This window comes from Marmota flaviventris, chromosome 10 (genome assembly GCF_047511675.1).
Source record: "Marmota flaviventris isolate mMarFla1 chromosome 10, mMarFla1.hap1, whole genome shotgun sequence".
NCBI lineage: Eukaryota > Metazoa > Chordata > Mammalia > Rodentia > Sciuridae > Marmota > Marmota flaviventris.
This window is the reverse complement of record NC_092507.1, coordinates 19,390,807-19,414,706: the sequence shown is the minus strand read 5'-3', so window position 1 is coordinate 19,414,706 and position 23,900 is coordinate 19,390,807. Positions and strand designations below refer to the sequence as shown.

The window sequence follows — 23,900 nt, the reverse complement described above, 5'->3', positions numbered from 1 at the left end:
TCCCAGATTACTCTGGGAGTGCCATCCTTCCAATTCCCTGAATGAGTTTTCAGCTCCAGACTCTTCTCCTGTGTGAAGTCAGGCCTGCCTCTTCCAGCAAATGGCCTTTCTGTGAACACTGAGAAGCAAGTTTAACTCTCTCCAGTCACTTATTCCATCTTCCTAGAACAGATGTTAGTGTCCAAAGTCCACTTTTACTGTTAGAAAATAAGCCCTTGAAGATTCCACAGAGCTCCTGGAACCAGTTCTAACACCAGGTGGCAATTATAGTCTCTGGCAGCACTTCTCAGACCTTGAGTGTATGCCTTCAGGCAAACCACAAACTCCTAGAGGTCAGGGACTGTGCTTTTTCCTCTGGCACTTGGGGTGCCTTTTACATGTGAAACAATCAGCTGACCGCATGATCCTAGGAGAGAAGTGAGGATGCTCCTGGCACAGTAGGGGAATATCCCTTTGGAGCAGAACCCGGGCCTAGCTGTGCCACACTGATGCTCTCTGTTACTGCCAGTCTGTCTGGCCTATGGAGCCTTTGCACCAGAGCTTCTCCTGCCAAGCCTTTTTCATGAGTGGGCAACTAGGTGTTCCTACAGGATACCTCTAGGTATCCCAAACACTAATGACCCTTACCATGTTCTACCCTGTGGTCACGTCTTTGATCTAATTAAAGGCACTATAAGCACCTTGACTGCCTTTTTTTTTTTTTTTTTTAATGATTGAACCCAGAAGGGCTTTACCACTGAGCTACATCCCCTTTTTTTTTTTGAGACAGGGTCTTGCTGAGTTACTAAGCTGGCCTCAGACCTGTGATCCTCCTGCCTCAGTCTGAGTAGCTGAGATTGCAGGCATGAGCCACTGCATCAGGCTCCTGTCTTCATCCTTTAAAGAATGTCTTACATGTACACAGCACTTTATCTGTTTTCTCACTTGACCCTCACAATGGAGCTGTGAGGGAGGTGCTGTCTGTCTGTTGGAGGTTTGCTAAGATCTTTTAGCAATAAAGATCTACTGTATGAACAAAGATGACAAAAGAGGCAGGGCACAGTAGCCCAGGCCTACAATCCCAGCGATTCCAGAAGCAGAAGGACTTGCAAGTTCAAGGTCAACCTGGGAAAATTAGTGGGACACTGTCTCAAAACAAGAGAAGGACTAGGGATTGTTTTTTAAATATAATTTTATTTTTGGGCATTGGGGATTGAACTAAGGCTTAAAATTGAACCACCTCAGGCTGAGGTGGTGACTCAGTGGTAGAGTGCTTGCCTAGCATGAATAAGGCACTGGGTTCAATTCTCAGCACCACATATAAATAAATAAAATAATGGTCCATTGACAACTAAAAAATATTTTTAAAAAAATTGAGCCACATCCCCAACTGTTTGTTTTTTTTTTATTTGTGTTTGTGTGTGTGTGTGTGTGTTTATTTTCTAAGAGGTCTTTGTTAGGATCTTGCTTAAGGCCTCACTAAATTGCTAAGGCTGACCTTGAACTCTCAATCCTCCTGCCTCAGCCTCCCTGTAATCCCAGTCACACGACACTATGACAGGCAGGACTGGGGATGTAGCTTAAAAAAAAAAAAAAGAAATAGACAAAGGAATCTCCTTCCCATAGGCTCTGGGTTGTCTCAAGGCATTGAAGGGTACTAGAGCTATAAAGTTCTCCATCTTGAGAAGTTCTCCATCTTGTCTAAAGGGCTTTTTTCTGGCCTTAGTAAGGATGAACTTTGGGCTCTACCTATAAAACTTTGTTGTAAGTATGAAGGTGCACAGGACAAAACCATGAATACAAAGTACCATAACACAAGGCAGAATGTGGAAGAGGTCCTCAGGGAGGCAAGAGATGGGGTCAAACAAGCTCAGAGAAAGCAATTAGGGTTGATGAAGGTCAAGGAGCAGTGAAACATCATGGACAGGCAAAATTTTATATTTTCTCCCCTAGTTCTGGGGATTGAACCCAGGAGTACCCTACCACTGAGGAACATCGTCAGCACTTTCTAATTTTTAGTTTTGAGACTGGATCTTCTTGCTAATTTGTCCATGGCCTCAAACTTGTGATTCTCCTGCCTCAAACTGCTGAGTAATTGAACTTATAGACATGTGCCACTGCACCCAGTAACAGGCAGAATCTGAGCTGATATTCAACCAATGGGGAGAATATTTGGACAGAAGTAGGGTGTATGCAAGGAGGAGAATATCCTCTCAGTGGGAATAAGAGGTAAAGTGCCGTGAAATGGAAGAACTTGCTCAGGGTAGAGTCAATCAGCCTAGAACATGGATATTTGAGAAGTTCCTGTCCAAAGGCTTCATTTACCTCTCTAAAGCTATTTTTTTTTAATTTTATTTTTTAGTTATAGTTGGACACAATACCATTACTTTATTTATTCATTTTTTAAACGTGGTGCTGAGGATCGAACCCAGCACCTTGCATATGCCAGGCTAGTGCTTCTAAAAGCTATTTCTTTATTTGCAAAATGGGATAATGGTATCCACCCGACTGCACTGTTTGAGAAGCAATGAGATAAAGAATGGCCAGCCTAGAGCCTATATTAACTATCAGCAATTTTATCACGACTGCTGGTGGCCAGGGCTACCCAGGCCAAGTTCTGACAGGACAGAAAGGATAGGGGGCACCTAGCCCTAGAGGGAAGAAATGCAGGGTTGGTTAAAGGCACTTAGTGAGGCTCAGGATTCCTCCCAACAATGGCTTCTGATGGGATGTTGGACAGGGAGGCTGTAGCCAAGGTAAAGCCTGACCCCTACTTGCCAGGAATCACATCCTCACTGTGAGGATGACAGAGTTGAGACCACTGCTAACACAATCTGTTACAGCCTCATTTCACAGACAAGGACACTAAGGATGAGCTGGGAAGGGATTTGGCCTAGGTCACACAGTTCCTTTGGATTCTCCAAGGTGGCATTTGGGGAGGATGATGGAAATGTGTCCTGCTTCTATGGATAACCTGTAATTTCTAGGGTGAATTGGGGAAGCTCATGATCTGCTTCTAGATACCTGTCTATCCCCATGTGGTCTGGGTCTACTCTCCTAATCTCAGAGGTAACTGAGGTTCTTCTCAGGTACTCACCCTCCAGAAAACCAAAGCTAACATGTCCTGAAGGTCAATGTCTCTCTTCCTGACCATATGTCAGAAGGGAAATGAGTTTTAATTCTTTTTTTTGGGGGGGGACTAAGCATTAATTGAGCCCAGAGGCACTTGACCACTGAGCTAACACCCCCAGCTCTTTTTATTTTGAGACAGGGTCTTGCTAAGTTGCTGAAGCTGACCTTAAACTTGCTATCCTATTGCTCAGCCTCCTGAGTAGCATACAGGTGTGCACCACCACACCTGGGTGAGTATATTAATTCCTTCAGAGACCTTTTGTTTAGCCCTTATACAATCTTGGCACAGGGCTCCAAGAAACTCACTTTGAGAAATGTGGCCTAACTTATCAATTTCCCCAGAGACACTAGGCCTTTTTGCTTTTCTTTTTGGAAAAATCAAGGAACAAGATGTAATAGACCCTCTAGGATGTAAATCCTCAAGTCCTCCACCTCCTTGCTGGTGCCTGGAGAGAGGCTGTAGTTCCTGGGCTTCAAAACATTTAAGGGCTGTGGTGAGGGTGTTTGCCTAGCACACGCAAGGGCCCAGGTTCAGACCCCAGAACTGCCAAGAATAAACCAATGAAGAGTCTTCTTTAAAGCTACAACCAGCATGCTCAGGCCAGCAACCTGGGGACCACACCTGTGAGGGCTGCCCTTGAATAAAGAGAGCAGAGAGCACCTCCTACAAGAAGCATGATGATCTCAAGTGCCCCTAGAATCTACCTGGAAATTGTACTGAGGATGGGATGAGCAGGGGCTATGTGTATATAGCTTCTTTAGAGACAGGAAAAGTCTGATTAGGGGCCTAGAAACACTTGCAGTAGATCATATTAGCCACTGCATGCAGCACTTTTCATGTATTAGCTTACTGAATCCTTATCACATATCTGAGGTAGATATTATAATTGTCATAATCCTCTCATTTTATAGATGAGGAAAATGGTACTCTAGTTAGGCAGATGGCTAAGTAGGCAGTGCTGTGATTCAAAATGCCAAAGACAATAGCTGGAGCTCTTAACTTCTCCTGAGAAAACAGTGACTGTATGAAGAGCACTGTGAACATAATAGTCCATCAGCCTGGTTTAAACTATGACCAGTGCACTGAAGGAAATTTTGTGGGACTACATGTCTTCTTCATCTATTCTATCAGGCTTAGAGTTAGGTGGACAGACATCTTTTACTTACCTCTGTTTACCCATCTTGAGCTCTCATGGACCCACATTCATGCAAATTGAGGACCAGATGCTCTGAACTGCCCCCATCTTCCCTGGCCTGATTTCCTATCTCCCTGTTGACAATACCTACTATGTCATAGCCAAGATTTTCTCCCTTTGCCAGCCTCCCAACATCAGGTAGGTGACCACTGGTGACTGTCATGGTCCTTCAGATACCTAGGTCTGGCTCCCAACAACTTGTAGCTGTGCCCTTCATCCCGTAAGCTGCTCTATGTCCAGAACCTACCCCTGCCCTCTGCTCCTGCAGAGAACAGGGACACACTGGTTGGGTCTAGAAACAGAGCAGCTCGGATTTCTACACCCCTTTTTATTGGTGCATTATAATTATACATAACAGTGGGATTTGTTATAATATATTCATACATGCACACAACAGTATAATTTGATCAATTTTAAGCTCAAATTTTCACAATAGAATTCAGTTGGGCCACAAAACAGGGTATGTAACAAGGAGTTAAGAGAAAAGGTTGGAAAGGTCTTTCAGGTCTGAGGCCAGACTCGTGAGAAGGATGTTATCAGTCTGGATTCACCCCTTAGCACTTCTGCTAATGTGCAAATGTTTCTAGAAAAGAGCTTTGAGGGTTGCTGGATAGAGAAAGCCAGGCCAGCCCCTGACCCTGGGGACCCTGCTGGAAAGGCTTAATTCAGTCTCTGTTATAACTTCAGTTTCCTTACTCCAAAACTGGGGGCAATGATAGTATGTACTTTATAGCACCTCACAGAATCTAGGTAAAGGATGTATGTAAGAGTAGGAGCTCAATGAAGGTCTGCACTTATGATTCACAGGTACAAAATGGAATTCCTGACTCTATCCCATCCAAGGAAATGGTAGAGCTATCCATTCAACTGCATAGATCACAACCTATATATCCTGGTTTCTAAAAATATTAGTGTTTGTACTGAATTGCTTTATCTTACAAGAAACTAAGATTTCCAGAATTATATCATCAACATTAGCACTAACAACAGACCTCTTAAGTAATATTTAAATCTGTTTTCCAGTTTAAATCCCAAGTAGATTTCACTAAAGATATATCATCAGAGAACTGTATGCAGGTAACTTGAATGAACTTCTTTCTTTTGGTACAGGGGTATTGTCACCTTGATATACTTAGTTTCATTTGTTTCTGCTCTTTTTTCTTTTGGCTGGGGGGCAGTACTAGGATTGAACCCAGGGGCATTTAACCACTGAACTACATCCTCAGCCTTTAAATTTTTTATTTATTCTAATTGACAGAAGAATTTATTTTGACACAAAATACATAAATGGAGTATAACTTTTCATTCTTCTGACTGTATATGATATGGAGTTACACAGGTTGTGTAATCATATTTGCACATAGAGTAATGTCTGATTCATTCTATCATCTATCTATCTGATTCTACTATCATCCCTACCCCCAAACCCCTACCCTTCATTTTATGTTATGGTTTGGATGCAAGATATGCCCCAAAAGCTCATGTGTGAGGCAATGCAAGAGGTTCAGAGGAGAAATGATCGGGTTGTGAGAGTCTTAACCCAATCAGTGAATTAATCCCCTGACAGGGATTAAACTGAGTAGTAACTGGTAGTGGTAGGGTGTGGCTGGAGGTAGGAAATGGAGGTATGGCTTTGGGATATATATTTGTATCTGCCAAGTGGAGACCTCTCTCTCTCTCTGCTTCCAGATCACTACGTGAGCTGCTTCCCTCTGCCCCACTCTTCCGCCATGATGTCCTGCCCCAAGGAATAGAGTCTGCCGTCTACAGATTGATACCTCTGAAACCTTCAGTCCTTAAATAAACTTTTCCTCCCCTACCTGACCTCTAGTCAGGTCTTTTAGTCACAGCAGCAAAAAAGCTGATTAAAACATTTTACTCCCCTCTGTCTAATCCGAAGTACCTCCATTCTTCCCTAGCCCTCCCAGTCTTTTAAATTTTGAAACAAGGTCTGGCTAAGACCCTCAGGTTGGCCTCAAAATTATGGTCAATTACCTCAGCCTCTCCTGATTTCAGGTATGTACAACCACATCCAGAGCTGTTTTTGATTTAATGTTCATTTTTATCCCTAACCTTCAGTCCTCCCCTGCTTAACTGCCACTACCCTACCTAGAGGCACATCTCTCTCAACTCTGGCGATAGCAGAAATTTGGTCTCTTGCCTCTGAGTCCTGCCCTTGAAACTCCTAAGTGATTTTTACCAAATACCAATCAGATCCTATCATGCCCATGATTAAGGCCATCGGTTTTGTTCCCATGGCTTACCAAGTTCTGCACCATCAGAAGTCTGACTCCTTCCAGTCTCATCTCATGCCTCCCACTTAGGCACACTGGCTTTTTAAGACTGTTCTGCCAAGACCCCAACATCACAACTTCAGTAAGTACCTTGCACTCATCCATTACCTTAGCACATCACTCTGTGTATTCTTTATTGGCTTATTACAATCAGGAATTTTCTATTTGTTTTCTTGTTTATTGTAAACAATAAATAAATAAATTCCTAGTTGTGTCTCCACAACTAGGAATATAAGCTCCATGAAGGTAGAGACCTTGTCTGGCCAGCTAATTGGTGACTCTCCTCTGTCTTTGTGCCTGACTCTTTCTAGGGATTCAACAAAAATTTACAGAATAGATGAAACCTGAGGTAACTACTCTGACAACCCTGTGAAAAGTATCTGTGAAACCTGAAATTACTAAAAAAAGACTCCTGGGCAGCCAAATTGGAGGTTCATCCACAAGAGTATCCATACATAAAAGCTCATGCACCAAGCTTCTCTGGGTTGCATGCAGAGCCAATCTGCTCTTATTTTATACACACAATTCTAACATGCTTGGTTAAGTGATTTCTTTGCCTATAGCTGATCTAAAACGGTAAAGAGGAAGGCAAGAGAGGAGAGATGCTGTCAAAATTAGCCATTGACAGCAGTAGGAAATGAAAGAAGGAAGGCACAGAATACACAAAAAATCCTGAAGCCAGATATTTTGGGACCATCTAATTTAGAGAACACAGTTCCACTTTACAAGGGTATCACTGTACAGTGAATTGTTTAAAGGTGGCAGTTACCATTATCATCATCAACATCATCATTAGAAGTGACTGTTCTAATCATCATCATCATAAGCGAATGCCTGGTCTATAGGAGGTGTTGATGAATTATGTTCGAGACACATTTCAGAAAGTTTTCCATAAAAAGGGTTTTAAAAGTTCTTTGAGGGCTGTTGTTGTGACTCAGTGGTAGAGCGCTTGCCTAGCACATGTGAGGCCCTGGGTTCAATTGTCAGCATCACATAAAAAATAAATGAATAAGATAAAGCTATGAAAAAAAAGTTACCTCATTAAAAAAAAAAAAGTTTTTTGAGGGAGCTTTGGTCTTGTGAAAAAATCTGATATTCATTCCTCAGGACTGAATAATTGAGACTTTCCTGTTTTCATTTGTTCTAAACTTCTTTCCTCATATTTTGAGTTTCAGTGATCAAACTAATGATCAAACTTTTGTGATTTATTGACTTATACCAGGAGTTTTGAACTTGGGATTCATTATATAAATCCCTTGAAAGTATTCTATGTATTTGAGCGATAAATGAAATTTCATGGAAAACTAGTCTGCAATTGTTTTTTAAGGAAGATGGCCTACAGCTTTCATTAGATTCCCCAAAGGCCCCAAGACCAAGGAGGTTGAGAAGCCCTGACTTAACGTTATTATTTTTTTCCTGTCCATTATCTCTAAAGACTTAAGAAGTAGCATCTGCTTTGATTTTAAAGTTCAGGTTCCTAGTTCTGTGGCAGTTACTTAGTATGGGACAGTTAAAGTCTCTTTACCCATCTGTTTTCATATTTTAAAGATCAGTGTACAAGGTCCTGGGTTCAATCCCCAGCACCAAAAAAAAAAAGGTCACCAAACCTGTTGAATTGTTTGGAAGAGTTAAATAAGAAAATGTACATGAAATCACCATAGTAAATCCCCATTATGTGAGCCACCATCACCCACACCCATTATTATTAAGTGCTAATCAGATGCAGGTGACTACCTCCTAAGGAAAACCCTTTCAAGATCTGGTGATCAAAATTGAAGTAGAACTACAAGTCTTGGCACAATATAGTTCCATGCAATAGAAAGACAATACTATTTTCTTCTTAACCCTTTCTGGAAAACGCCTAGATTTTGTATACTAATGTTAAACAATTTTTCTGTTTTTTTGTTTGTTTGTTTGTTTGGGGTGTGTGTGTGTGTGTGTGTGTGTGTGTGTGTGGTGGTGGTGGTGGTGGTAGTGAAGACAGAGGTCTTGCTGTGTTGTCCCAGCTGACCTCAAACTCACATTCCTCCTGCTTCTCCCTCTTAGGACTACAGGCATGTATCACTGCACCTAGCTACTCTTTTTAAAGGCTTATTATGATCAATCTCTCTAAGAAACATTTTCTTGGGTTTTTAAGAGGTTAGACTTGTACCTAGAACCTAACTCCTATCTCTTATTGCATATATGTCCTTGACTAAACTATTTTCCTTCTATTTACTCATTTGTATACGGGAGGCTAATAAGACCTATCTCAATGGTTCTTGGGAGCATTAAATGAGATATATCAACATGCTTATCAGAAGATGTTGGTATACAGCATGGTGGTCCATCAGTGCTAACCTTTTCTTCAATCCCTTCCAGACAGACCGGCCTCAAACTCTTACCTGAAGCATGCTATGGTTCATCTGGAACTGAAGGATAGCCTCACAGAGGTTCCAAAATGTATATTCTGGCCAAAGAACAGGTTGGAACACTAGGCAGGAGTGGGAGGTCTGGGAAAGATAGGGAAGGAAGAATATGATTTATTTATTTTTTAAGAGAGAGAGAGAATTTTTTAATATTTATTTTTTAGTTTTTGGCAGACACAACATCTTTGTTTGTATGTGGTGTTGAGGATCGAACCCGGGCCCCACGCATGCCAGGCGAGTGCGCTACCGCTTGAGCCACATCCCCAGCCAAGGGTATGGTTTAGTAATGTGCTGTTGGGCTACAATGTTGGTGACTCTCCCAGTGGAAGAACAGGCTGAGCAGGAAGCCCAGAAATGAGATAGCATAGGCATCCTGAGCTGCAGTGCCTTCCCTGACCAGCCCTGATTCCCTCATGGATGGGGGAGGGGTAATCTGAGGCAGTGAGATCACCAGCCTGTGGCAAGCAGAACTAAAACAAGTCTCAATCAACATCTCCACCAAGATTTTTCTAAGAGCCAATTTTAGGAATATGAAATAACATCTGGATTATGTTATTGGCTCTTGGCTCTTAGAGGTCATCTAAGAGACACTGTCTGATAAAAGCCAGCAATGAACAAATAACATTGTTATTTTTAAGTAGCAGCAGCATGGCACCATGGTTAATTAAAAGCATGGGTTCTGCATTCTGACTTCCTGGATCTGAATTCTGGCTCTATTTGAACTGGGGTGAGCTATTTAACCTCTTTGGGCCTCAGTTTCCTCAAGTATGAAGTTGGATAATAAGAGTATTATTTAGGGTACTATATAAATTAAATGTACATAAAGTAGAGCACAGAACAGGACAAACTTAAATAATAATCACTGAACTTTTTTGGAAACTTTGTTTTTCCCCCAGAGTGCTGGGGATGAAACCCAGGGCCTCACACATGCTAGGCAAACACTCGGCCACTGAGCTACAACTCCAGACCTTTATATTTATTTTTTGAGACAAGATCTTAGTTAATTGCTGAGGCTAGATTTGAACAAAGTTGCTGGGATTACAGGCATGAGCCACTGGAACTTCTGATGGCTACCACTTGCTACTTTTAATGGTAAGGATTTCAGTGCCTCATGGCAGGTTAGTTGTTAGCCTGCTGTCCTAAAATAGTGTTTGTTTTCCCACAAACAATAGTGTTGTTTCCCCACAACTTATACCATGGCCCCAGGTATTTTCTCTCTAGGATAAGTATATTTCTTCAAAGTAATATTCTTCCAAATATTTGAAGGCTAGATTAGACCTGTCATTCCACAGATTTTAATGACTTGTTCAGAATTTTGACTTTGCCAACAAATTTTAAGCTTCAAAACAGCAGGGATCATTTCTAACTTGGTCACTGCTATCTTTCCAGCACAAAGGAGGAAAAACTCAACTTTGTGTTTTTTTTAGGGAATAAACTGTTACCTTTTCCAGACCACTATCTTCCTATCATTTCTACTAAGACATGAGACTCTTTATTCTCTAGATCGGCCTCTTCTGTTAAATCCTCTATTTCACCAATGTAGTCTTTTAAAGTTCAGTGCCCATAAATTCCAAATGTGATCTGAAGAGCAGAGTGGGCCACAGAACCATTAGGTGTACATTATAATTCCTTCAATGCAGCCAATACCTGAAAGCATCTTCAGCAGCTAATTATTAGTTCATGTAGACTGTGGTTCATTGAAATTTCTGGACTTTAACCTTGTGAACTGCTTCCAAGTTGAGTCTTCCTCCAACCTCTCCTTGAAAAAGGATTTTCCCTAGTCATGTGCTACCCAAGGATCGAGTAGCAGCAAAAACAATCTTATTTTTAAGCAAAACCAAACTTAACTGGATATGGGAGACCGCTTATGCTGAGGTAACTGAGCCAAGAGGAAACAGCAAAACCCTCAGGATGTGGATGTAGTTTAAATCCTGCATGGGCCAAGCTTGCATACATAAGGACCTTTATTCTGAAAAGGAGAGGCTGGTAACTGCAAGATAAGATCTAGCCCAAAGGTGCTAGGATAAATAGCAGGTCACCAGTGTTTCAAGGCCCCATTGGCTGAATAGGGACACAAGTGAAATATTCACTAAGGTTGGGTGGCCTTGAGTTTCCCTCTAGACTGGATACCTTACACTTTGGAAATCAAGAAGCATACAGGTTTGCAAAGCCAGGGTCAGATGTGGAAGGGAAAGCAAATGTTGCCAGGCATAGCCTACAGATACATCTCCAGATTTTAGCCCCCTGCCCCAAGTTCCCTGGTCCCAGCATGGCTGAGAGTGGGGACAAACCACTTTCATTCAGTCTGGGTACAATTGTAATTCTTAGCCTGACACAAACATAGTGGTGCTTGGAAACCACGTACCTGCCAGAGCAAGAAGTCACTCAGCCGCACTTCTCCAGAAGTCCGTATCAAGATGTCCGGGTGAGGAGAGTGGTTGGTATAGAGGCACTTATCAAGCAGAGACTCAGAGATATCACTAGGGTAAACAGGAGACAGAAGTACACATTCCTTTTTGTAGTACTCTTCTGGTGAATTTTCATGCATAAAGTTCCAGTTTACAGACCACTATCAAATATACACTCTAGAGCTAGGGATGTAGCTCAGTGGTAGAGTTTGCCTATCAAGCGTGAGGTCTTGAGTGTGAGGTTGCATGTTTAATACCCAGCACTGCAAAACAAAAACAAAAAAAAACCCTTGCCAATATTACCTATTACAGAGAAGGCCCTCAACAAATGTTTGCTAAATTCAAAAATTATTTATTTTATTGGTGCTGGGGATCAACCCAGGGCTTCTCACATGCTAGGCAAGTGCTCTACCATTGAGATACATGCCCAACCCCATGAATAATTTTATTTATTTTTTTATTGGTTGTACAAAACTCTTGACATATCATAATGAATAATTTTAAATCCTCACAACTACATAAGGTAGGGGCTGGGGTTGTGGCTCAGTGGTAGAGAGCTTGCCTATCATGCGTGAGGCACTGTGTTTGATCCTCAACACCACATAAAAATAAAATAAAGGTATTATGTCCACCTACAACTAAAAAAAAATTACATAAGGTATTTGTTTTATTGTTTTTGTTTTTGTGTACTAGGGACTGAACCTAGGGGCGGGTCTATCATTAAGCTACATCTCCAGGCCATTTTATGTTTTATTTTGTGACAGGGTCTCACTAAGTTGCCCAAGCTGTCCTTAAATTTGCAGTCCTCCTGCTTCAGCTTCCCAGGTATCTAGGATAAGTGTGCATCACCATGCCTGGTATATTCAATATTTCCATCCTCGTTTTATAGATAAGGAAACTGAGTCTCAGAGAAGATGAATAATTTGCCCAAAGTCACTTAGCTGCAAGACTAACACAAGATGTACCCTCTACAATATGTGTTACCCCTCAATTAAAATTTGTTTCTAAAAAGCATATACACAGGCTGGGGATGTGGCTCAAGCAGTAGCGCACTTGCCTGGCATGCGCAGGGCGCTGGGTTTGATCCTCAGCACCACATAAAAATAAAATCAAGATGTTGTGTCTACCGAAAACTAAAAAATAAACATTAAAAAATTCTCTCTCTCAAAAAAAAAAAGCATATACATTATATACACTATGATCCAGCAATTTGATAAAATACTACACAACTATTTAATTTTTTTAATAAAGATAAATCTAAATGTACCAATTTGGAAAGATGCCCCAGGTCTAATGTTACCTGGAAAAAGCAAGTTTTAGAAGACATACAATGTGGGCTGGGGATGTGGCTCAAGCGGTAGCGCGCTCGCCTGGCATGCGTGCGGCCCAGGTTCGGCCCTCAGCACCACATACAAACAAAGATGTTGTGTCCGCCGAAAAACTAAAAAATAAATATTAAAAAAAAATTCTCTCTCTCTCTTTAAAAAAAAAAAGATATACAATGTGAAAAACAAACACATATCTCTATACTCAAACACATGCATGAACATTTATATGAAGAAGAAAGTCTAAAAGGCCACATGTCATACTATTAACACTGGGTTGTACAAGAAATAAGGAATGGAAAGACCATCTCTCTTTATATACTTCTGTTATTATTTGGATTCAGTATCAGGAGCATTTTCAGTTAGATATATTGGTGCACACCTGTAATTCTAGTGACTTGGAAGACAGAGGCAGGAAGATCTCAAATTTAAAACCAGCCTTAACAATTTAGCAAGACCCTGTCTCAAAAATTAAAAAGGGGGACTGGGTTTGTGACACAGTGGTAGAATCCTTGCCTAGCATGCATGAGGCACTGGGTTCGATCCTCAGCAACACATTAAAAAATAAATGAAGATATTGTGTCCACCTAATACTAGGGAATAAAATATTTTTTTAAAAATTAAAAAGGGTCTGGGATGTAGCTCAGTGGTAGACACCCCAGGGTTTAATCCTCAGTACCATATAAACAAAACAAAAAGAGAATTTTTAAAACCTTATTTAAAGTCATATGGATTCTAAAACATTGTAAAAACATCCATATTATTTGGGATTTTGTGTGTATGTGTGCTAGGGATTGAACTTGGCCTTGTATATGCTAAGTATATACTCTTACCACTGAGCTAAACTCTCAGGACCTCTTCACTTATTATTTTTTAAAAAATATTTATTTTTTAGGTGTAGATGGACACAACACAATGCCTTTATTTTTATGTAGTGCTGAGAATCAAACTCGGGTCCCGCCCATGCTAAGCGAGAGCTCTACCTCTGAGCCACAATCCTAGCCCTCTTCACTTATTTTTTATTGAGACAATCTCTCACTGAGTTGCTGAGGTTAGCCTCGAAACTTGCAATCCTCCTGCCTCAGCTTCCCAAATCTCTAGGATTGCAACCATGGATGGCATTAGTCCTCAGGATTCTAAACAAACAAAATGATCAGTTCTCTTGTTCAATCCCTAGTACCACATAAACAAAACAAAAAGAGCATTTTTAAAAATTCAGGCAGTGGGCAAAATGCTCTTAGAAAAGAAATAACTCTAAAAGGGGAAAGATAAAATGGACAAAATCAAAATGAAACATCTGTAGATTTTGGGCAACAAAAATCTACCAATGAATGGCACTTGCTGACTATATGAAGACTTCTCAGAAATACTATATATTAAATAACAGTAAAATACCGGCTTTGAACAAATTAGAATAGTTGACATTTAAAAATCTCTGCAGTGGGTATACTGGTGGTACCTCTAATCCTAACAACTTCAGAGGATGAGGCAGGAAGATCACAAGTTCAAGGCCAGCCTAGAAAATTTACACACCCTGTCTCAAAATAAAAAGGGCTCGGGGTGGGTATCTCAGTGGTTAAAGCATTCCTGCATTTAATCCCCAGTACCAAAGCTACTCCCCCAACCAAAAGTGCAATCTTGGCAAGAATGAAATGAAATGGAGATCTCCAGACCCAGATCCTGAGGAAGCAATCCAAAATGCAGACAAGAATTAAACTCAAGAATTTCAGGTTGGGCATGGCAACTCAAGCAGCAAATTCAGAACCACGGTTTCGTACCTGAAGTGGAGGAGCAGGACCTCACACTCAACCTGTGTCTTCTGCTTGAGAAAGCAGAATGAAACGTCTCTCAGCAGCACGTGCTTCCACTAGTATCAGTGTGTACACACCGTTCTTGTGGGTGTTAACTTCAAGTTTAGCTTGAATAAAGGGATTTGGGCGACCATTTACCTTAATTACTGTTAGATTTGAAATGTCTTTGAAGAATAGGGTTGACACAGATGCAGCAACACGGAAGACTAGAAGATGGGATTATAGTGGCACCTCCCTCCTCCACAGAAAATCTTAATTAAGCTTTTCCAGAAATCTTCACCATAATTGATCTTAGGACTATCAGCACAATAATCTCTATAAAAGAGTTCAATGTAGTTAAGCTTCCTATTGCCTGTTGCTCTATCTTACTTGGCCACAGGCCTGAAAGAGATCAGCACTCCAGGTTGTGAATACCCCTTCACTAGTTTTTTCACAAACATTTATGGACTATCTAGTATAGTAACAATATATAATAGCTTGTGGAAGTGTGTTTGCAAATTCAAAGTGTAATAAGAAAGATCCTTTAATAAGGCCTCTGGCCTTGGGCTGCAGCTTCACAGAGATGTTTACATTTCAAAGATAAGATGCTACTTATTGTTCTCCATGGTAACAGCTGGCAGGGGAGGGAAGAAAGGGGAGAAGCAGCTCTCTCCTTTTTAGGCACTGTCCTTGAAGGGTTAAATTGACCAGAAGAGTGAAAGAAACGGCTGCTTTTGTGTGAACTTCTGCAGATTGTGAACTTCTGAGCCATTCCAATTACATACTAGGTATAAAGTTCTGAAACTGCCTGAACTTGGGGTTCAGGGGGATTGATTGATTACAGCAAAAGCTTTGCCCTCTGAACCTGGCTACAGCCAAATAAATCTGTTTCCTGCTGTCTTCAGTGTCTTGCCTGTCTGTTCCCACAACAGGATCACACTTATCTGTGTTCCTATGGAAACTATTTGAATATTTGTTTTATGTGGATTTTTATTCACTTTTCAAACAAACTACCGAAGAGTGCCCCTTCAGCTGCCCAGCAAGCATGTGTAGCTTATACAATGGCAAATTGGGCCAAAAGCTTAATGTTGTGACCTGTTTTGAAAATAAAGTGTCTTGAAATAATAAAAATAAAAAAGAATTTCAGGTTGAGGATGTAGCTCAGTGGTCGAGTGCTTGCCAAGCATGTATGAGGCTATGGGTTCAATCCTCAATAGTGCACCCCCCCGCCAAAAAAAAAAAAATTCATTGTGGCATTATTTGTAATAATGAGAAATTGGAAAATTGAATACATTGACAACAAGACAACAAATAGAAGAAACAAATACAGGAATGGCTAAAGTACAGTAAGATACTTGGTAACTGGTAAAAATAATGTTATTAAGAATTATTAAAAACATGGGACATGGGAAGGGATTCAGATTATAACATTAAGTGAAAAAGCAGAATTCAGGATAAAAACAGTTCACAGGGTGATTCCATCTGTTATAAATATTTTTGACATAACTGGATTTAAGTTTTATTTTTTGTGGTACTGGGGATTGAAGGCAAGGGCTTAATACATGTGAGACAAGCTCTCTACCACTGAGCTACATACACAACACTTTTCATTTTATTTTGAGACAAGGTCTCACTAATTTGCCCAAGCTAGCCTTGAATTTGTGATTCTCCTGCCTTAGCCTCCCAAGAGGCTGAGCCTAGAAGTGTCTGCCACCTGACCTGGCTTGCAATTTTTTTTTTTTGTACCAGGGATTGAACTCAGGGACACTTAACCACTGAGCTACATCCCCAGACCTATTTTGTATTTTATTTAGAGACAGGTTCTTACTGAGTTGCTTAGTGTCTCGCTTTTTGCTGAGGCTAGCTTTGAACCTGTGATCCTCCTGCCTCAGCCTCCCAAGCTGCTGGGATTACAGGTGTGCACCACCATGCCTGGCTTATTACTATTATTTTATAAGGAATATAGAGGCCTATACAAAGTCAAGTCATCTGTTCAAAGTAACTCAGTGGAAGAGAAGTATCCTTCAGACTCAATCTTATTCCTTCTATAATTCCAGAGTCACAAAACAATCTATTGATTTGATTGCCAGAGAAAAAAAATATATACCTAGAAGAAAAGAAAAGAAAGAGCTGAATGGTGATGAGAGAAAAGGAAAATGCAGCTATTAGGGATAGCCTAATTATAATAAATTCTCTGATTTTCTGATATAAATGCAGGTTTGTCTAAATTTGAATAATGTAAAAAGAACTGCCTCTTGCTCTGATTGAACTGCATATCAAGCTGCAGGAGCTAATGGGTTGAGACATCACCCTCCTGACCCTGGTGATACTGCCCAGCCCACATACCCTGTCTGCATGAGAACCCTACAGAGGCAAATTATTTAGCAAACTAGGGCAGAGAAGATGGATTGGGGGAAACTTGCTGGACAATAAGCAGGAGGTAAGGTCAGTGGATACTGCAGTGTGGTGTGAGGGTAAAGTATACTGAACAAGAGATGAGATCAGAGTTCTAGGTCTGTACATGAATGAATAGTAAATCTACTTGCTAAAAAGCTTTCTGTTGTTATTTTTAATATATTATTTCATACATGCAAAGGATTTGAAACACATTAATTATAAAACACAATATATGGGGCTGGTGGCTCAGCAGTAGAGTGCTCGCCTAGGACGTACAAGGTTCTGGGTTCAAACCTCGGTACCACATAAAAATAAATAAAATAAAGATATTGTGTCCAACTACAACTAAAAAAATTTTAAAAAGCCTCACAATATAATGACCAAGTATGAAATCACTCCAAGCTAAAAACATTATCAAAGACTTGCATCCACTCATACATCCCTCTCCTACCTAATCCTCCCAACTGACCCCCTCATCCCCATTCAGTTAGTATCTTATTTTTTTCTCCAACAGCTCATTTTCTTTTCTCTCTCTTTTTTTGGGGAGAGTGAAGCCAGGGGTGCTTTATCTCTGAGCTGTATCTCCAGCCTTTCTTTTTATTTTGAGATAGGGAATTGAATCACTAAGTTATTTAAAGCCCAGCTAAATTGCTGAGGCTGGGCTGGCCCTGAACTTTTGGTTCTCCTGCCTCAGCATTTTTTTTTTTTTTTTTGTACCAGGGATTGAACCCCACAGGAGTTTACCACTGAGCAACATCCCCCCCGTCCTATTTATTTTTTCAAACAGTGTCTCTCTTAGTTGCTTAGGGCCTCACAAAGTTGCTGCAGTTTGCTTTGAACTCATAATCCTCCTGCTGGGAATAGAGGTGTGCGCCATCATGCCCAGTTTTTTTTTGTTGTTGTTGTTTAGTTATGGATGGAGACACTTTATTTTTATTTATTTATCTTTTTAAAAAAATTTTTTCCCCCAATGTGATGCTGAGGATTGAACCTAGGGCCTCACACATACTAGGCAAGCGCCACAACCCCAGCCCTCTTTTTCCCTTTAAGGCTCATTGTACTCTACCCAATCAGTAAAGGCAGTTTCTCAAAACTCCATCCTAGAGTTTCTCTTCTCACTGGAGACTGTCCTTAGCTTCCCTAGAAGAAGCTAAGAAAGCAAGAAACTTTCCTGCCTTGGTCTCCCTCACTGGGATTACATATAAGTGTATGCCACTGTGCCCAGATCGTATAGATTTTTTTTTTTTTTTTTTTTGGTACTAGGGATTAAACTCAAGGGTACTCAACCAAATGCCCTTCTTACCCTACACACAGATGACCTTCATGCTGGTATCTCCAGTCCCAACCCTTCAATTATTGATCTGACATCTCTGTTCAACATCTATAGCAGATTCCAAACCAAAGTTCTAGCCTGATCCTTAAACTGGATTATCTCCAGGGATGTATAGCACAGTGAAGGGCTCCTCTCTTCGCTGTTAAAAACACTGAATACATGGGGCTGGGGTTGTGGCTCAGTGGTAGGGTGCTCACCTCGCACGTGTGAGACCCTGGGTTCGATCCTCAACACCACATAGGAATAAATAAGTGAAATAAATATATTGTTTCCAACTACAACTAAAAAAATAAATATTAAAAAAAAAAAAAACACTGAATACACCCTTCACACATCCTTCCCCAGTCAGTCCACTGAATTCTCTGTATATGCCAAACGTATGTTAAGTAAACACTCAACTATTGAACTGTGATCCCAGGCCAAAATGATTGCTTTTCCTAGTCTTTTTGTGATGCTAGGGATCAAAACCAGGGCCTCATGTATACCAAGCAAGTGTTCTACCACAGAGCTGCACCTCCAGCTAGTCCTCTTGATTTTACCTGCTTTGTAGCTCTGGACAAGCCTGCTCTATCCATTCCAGCAGCACCACCACAATCCAGTCACTTTCTACTGGAACTTATCAGTAGTCTGGAAACCAATGGAGCTCCTCATTCTCTTGCCTCATTCCCTGATAACTGCTTATTCCTTCCTAGGGCACTTATCATTTGCCTTCCCTAGCAAGTCCAAAGAGCTAAAAAGCTTGTTTCCTTTTAACATAAACATTTATCATTATTTTTCACAGGGTCTCACTGAGTTGCTTAGCGCCTTGCTGTTTGCTGAGGCTGGCTTTGAATCCAAGATCCTCCTGTCTTAGCCTCCCAAGCCATGGGATTACAGGCATGCACCACTATACCTAGCTTCATAAAATAGTTTTAAAAACCATTCTCTTACTGGATGTGGTGGTAAACACCTGCAATTCCAGCAACTTTAGAGGCTGAAGCAGAACTGCAACTTAGCAAGATCCTTTCTCAAAAATAAATATTTAGTAAATGAAAAAATAAATGAAAGCTGTTAACAGCAAAAAATAAATCAATAAATATTTAGGTAGAATGCCCCAGGTTCAATTCCCAGTACTGTAACTGTCTTCTCAAAATAAAACAAAGCAAAAAAATAAACACATAAAAAATAAACAGCTATCTTTGTAGGGCTGGGGCTGTAGCTATGTGGTAGGATACTTGCTTAGCATGTGTGAAACCCAGGGTTCCATTCCCAGCACCACAAAAACAAGAAAACTCTCCTCTTCTTTTTTTCTACTCTCACCAAGCTTCCTTCCTCCCTTCCCTCCCTCCCTTCCATCCTTTCCTTCCTTCCTTCCTTCATTTTGCAGTGCTGGGATTGGAACCCAGAGCCTTTGCGCATGCTAGCCAAGTACTTTACTATTGAGCTACATCCCCAGGTCTAACTTCCTGACTTTTAATCTAGTTTCCAGTCAATCAAATTATACTTCTAATTATACTTGAGAAGGGAATCAGAAAAATTCCTAGGTCCCAAGATTTCATACAATAGAGATAAAAGAGAAGCATTCTAGAATCAGACAGCTTTAGATATGGGTCCCAGTTCTGGCACTTATTAGCAGAATTACCCTGGGTCAGTTACTTCAATGTTGTCAGTTTTCTCATCCAAAAAATGGACAAAAGGGGTTGGGGATGTAGTTCAGTGGTAGACTGTTTGCCTAGCTACACAAAACCTTGGATTCAATCCCCAATAATTACAAAAAATAAATAAATAAAGACTTGAATTTTTCACACATGAAGTTAATGACTAAATCTATAACATGTTGTCTGGGTTATTTTGTTACTAATATTTACTAATGCTATTATTTGTTTACTAATCTATTTTTTATTATTTATTTATTTTTTTAGTTATAGGTGGACACAATGTCTTTATTTTATATTTATGTGGTGCTGAGCATCGAACCCAGTGCCTCACACATGCTAGGTGATCTATGAACCTCTGAGCCATAATCCCAGCCCCGTTTACTAATCTATCACTAAAGGTTACTTCATATTAACATCAGACAGATGGCTTTGAAAGTCCCTCCCAGCTCAAATGATTAGAATCCCACTCTGTCGCTAAAGATTAAGAACTTTCTTTCTCCCCGCCCCCCAGGAACTTTTTTTTTTTCCAGTATTGGGTATTGAACCTAGCACCCAGACAAGTGTTCTACTACTTAGCTATATCCCCAGCCCCGCCCTGCCTTTTTTTGATCCAGGGTCTTGCTAAGTTGCTCAGGCTGGCTTTGAACTTGTGATCTTCTTGCCTCAGACTCCCAAGTAGCTGGCAACAACTTTCTTTTTCTGAAAAAAACCTTAATGTTGTGTGAAACTGTAATGTGAGAGAACTAAGAGTCTCCCCCCAACACAGTACATTCCTGAAAAATCATTTGTGGGGAGCCACTTCAAATGCATGCCCCTTTAAGTCCTGATGCACCATGGGGATCTGGAGTGGTAGTGCCATAACTGTGACTCGGCCTAATAAGGTGTGGCCCTGGGAGTGGTCCTAGGAGTAGGCCGCATGCAGAGGGGTTGAGCTACACTCACCTGTTCCTTTGTAATCCTATCCCTTGCCTCATTTGAATGGCTTCTCCAAAAAAGAAAAAAAAAAAAAAGGGTTCAGCATGTGTTTTTCCTCTCTCTTTCCACAGACCCCCTAAGGGTGGAGGAGCTGACACAGGACCCAAAGAAAAAGGTATTTCTCTGTGTGGTTATTTTGTGCAGCCCAGTTCACCTGGAGTGACCTTGAGTGTTTAGTGGTGGAATACAACAATCAGTCTTGGAAAAATACTGCCAAGAGGCCAGGTAGGTGTCATTTTTCATTGAATGGTATGGCCTCATCACCTGTTTTGCTGTTTCTCTGGAGCTTCTTGGTGTGTGGTGAACTCAGACAAATTCTGAAGTAAGCCATAATAATTCTAACCTCTACATTTGGGAGATCCCTTTAAATCTTTCCATGGCCAAATACATGGTGCAGGAAGATCTGTTCTTCTTGTAAGTCACTAGGAGAAAGAACTCAAGGTACCTGGGATCTAGTAGGCCTTGCTCTACTCCCCAGGCCATCTCTCTCACAGCATTGGTGATCTCATGACGGGATGTGTATGCAAAGCAGACATTCAGGAAACACCTGAGGAGGGAAGAACAGGACAATTTACAGAGACAGATGACTTGGATGGAGTCCCTGATTAGAGTGGCCCTATCTTGAAAGGACATAGAATATGAAATGTTAACTGTGCATACTTCTGAAAGGTGGGATTGTGATTTCCAAGATTTCTTGGAATAAACTTATTAGTTTTATAAGATGAAAAGTTTGAAATGGTCTCTATTGCCCTCTTAACCTCTCCTCTTCTATTGCCAACCAGCTTGCAGAGGATGTGAACCAGTGACATTAGCACAGCAAAGGAAATCTGATGAAAAACAAATGCACTGCCAAGCACATATTATATTCCAAAGCCACACATAATGAAGTTTACTTATTACTCTATTCACCTTCTAATTGTATGACCTGCCAAGATCATATGTCCATGGGTTAAAGGAATGGGTAGAAAATTAGGCTGGAGACATAGGTTGCTGGCAGAGCATTTATCTAGTGTATGCAGAATCCTCAATTCAATCCCTAGCAAACAACTTTCTTTTTTTTCCTTTTTCTTTTTTTTTTTTTTTTTTGGTACTAGGGATTGAACCCTGGGGTGCTTAACCACTGAGCTGCATCCCCAGTCTTTGTTATTTGAGATAGGGTCTAAGTTGCTTAGGGCCTTGCTAAATTGCTAAGGCAGGCCTTCTTGAATTTGTGATCGTCTTGCCTCAGCCTCCTGAGTTGCTGGGATTTACAGGCATGTACGACCATGCCTGGCAAGAAAAAGCATTTCTAAAAATTAATTTCTTTCTTTTCTGTATGTGTTACTGGGGATTTAACCCAGGGGCACTTTACCATTGAGCTATGTTCCCAGCCTTTTTTGTTTTGAGTCAGGGTCTTGCTTAAGTGGCCAAGGCTGGCCTTGTACTTGTGATCCTCCTGCCTTAATCTCCCAAACTGCTGGGATTACAGGCATGTGCCACTATGCCTATCTTAAGAAATAATTTCTTGAAGGATGTATCTTCAGAGAGACAAGGATGAGGACTGCTGCAATTCCATCCCAATGCTTATCAGGTCTAAAAAAAACATGTATGTTAATTTGGGGATGGGGTGGGGAAAATATGAAAAAGTGTGTCTATGTATTAATATACACACTAATAACATTATTTAGTAGCATCAATGGTCTGTCCTACAGATGGAAGAAGGAAGTCCTTTAGCATCCCAAATTATTTCCTCATTGCCCCTATACCAATTACAGACCAAGAAAGGCTGAGGATGTCTCCCTAAAAGCAGCAGGAAATCAAAGAGGGATACAGGTTTCTGAGGGAATATCTGAGCACTTACTTATTGTAGTTCTTAGTGGCCTGTACGGCTTGTGCAATCAACTCCTGGAGGTCCAAGGGCAACAAATGCAGATCACCCAAGACCCGGATGCATACCCCATGTTTCTGCAGCTTCTCCCTGATTGGGAAAAAGGAGGCAGTGCTGAGACAAAGCACCTATTCAGTTGGAGAGGGCAAGGAGCTTAGATAAAAACCAAACACCAGCTTCTAAGTGCTTTCCTCCATCAGGCACTGTTCTATGTGTATTATTTCAGTGTATTATTTCTCTTCAACAGCTTTCAAAGGAGTTTTTACTACACTGATGAGGATCAGAAAGAATAGTCAGGTATGGACTGTCTAAGGTCATGCAGTCATCAAGTGTTAATATGCACTGAAATGTCATGCTTTATCTGCCATGAGAACCCAAATGTCTTTTTTTCACCCCAGGATTGAATCCAGGGGTGAAAAAGCTACATCCCCAGTCTACTTTTTTATTTTCAGACAGGGTCTTGCTAAGTTGCTGAGGCTGGCCTCAAACTTGTGATCCTCCTGCCACAGCCTCCAGAGTCACTGGGATTACAGGAGTGCACCATCACACCCAGCTAGAGAACTCAAGCTCTGATCATACATTATACCAACCTAAGAGTCCTTGTTGGCAAATTAAGTTGCATTTTATGCATTCTATGATGTGTCTGTCCCACTTTGACAAGTAAGCAAACTGCTCTAGGGCAGGAGTTGTATTATTGGTTTTGTTATGTTCTGGTGAAATATGCTATGAAAGTAGCAGCTAACATTAATTATGTTTCCTAAGTATCAGACAGTAGTCTACGTACTTTATATACATTCTATTCTCAAAACAATTTTGAGATAATACCACCATAATTCCCCTTTACAGATGAGGAGACTGAGGCATAGGGAGATTAGATAATTTGTTCAGACAGCAGTTGAATGAATAGCCAGGATTTGAATCCAGGGAGTCTTGCTATAGAGCCTGTCCTCTTAATCATACTATAGCACTTCCACACAGTAACTTCCAGTCTCCATACACATGAGAACAAATTCACTGTTATTCACCCAGCTTCTCTCAGTTGGAAATGCTATGGAGAAACCGAATCCTTCCTTCTTCAGAAATAGGAGCTCAACACTATAGGATGGGGATGGATCTCTGGCAGTTCTTTTTTTTTTTTTTAAGAGAGAGAGAGAGAGAG

General features: G+C 40.8%; 1 protein-coding gene across 1 annotated transcript in view; it reads right to left on the bottom strand.

Moving 5' to 3' along the window:
- Dhdds (dehydrodolichyl diphosphate synthase subunit) overlaps positions 1-23,900 on the bottom strand; it is a 34,840-nt gene that overhangs the window by 2,847 nt on the left and 8,093 nt on the right. The window contains exons 5-8 of the mRNA XM_027937467.2: positions 22,715-22,831; positions 21,320-21,421; positions 11,375-11,489; positions 8,986-9,093 (exon numbers count right to left, since the gene is read on the bottom strand). Of these exons, the coding sequence (XP_027793268.1) occupies positions 8,986-9,093; positions 11,375-11,489; positions 21,320-21,421; positions 22,715-22,831 (442 nt within the window). The remainder of the gene's footprint in view (positions 1-8,985; positions 9,094-11,374; positions 11,490-21,319; positions 21,422-22,714; positions 22,832-23,900) is intronic.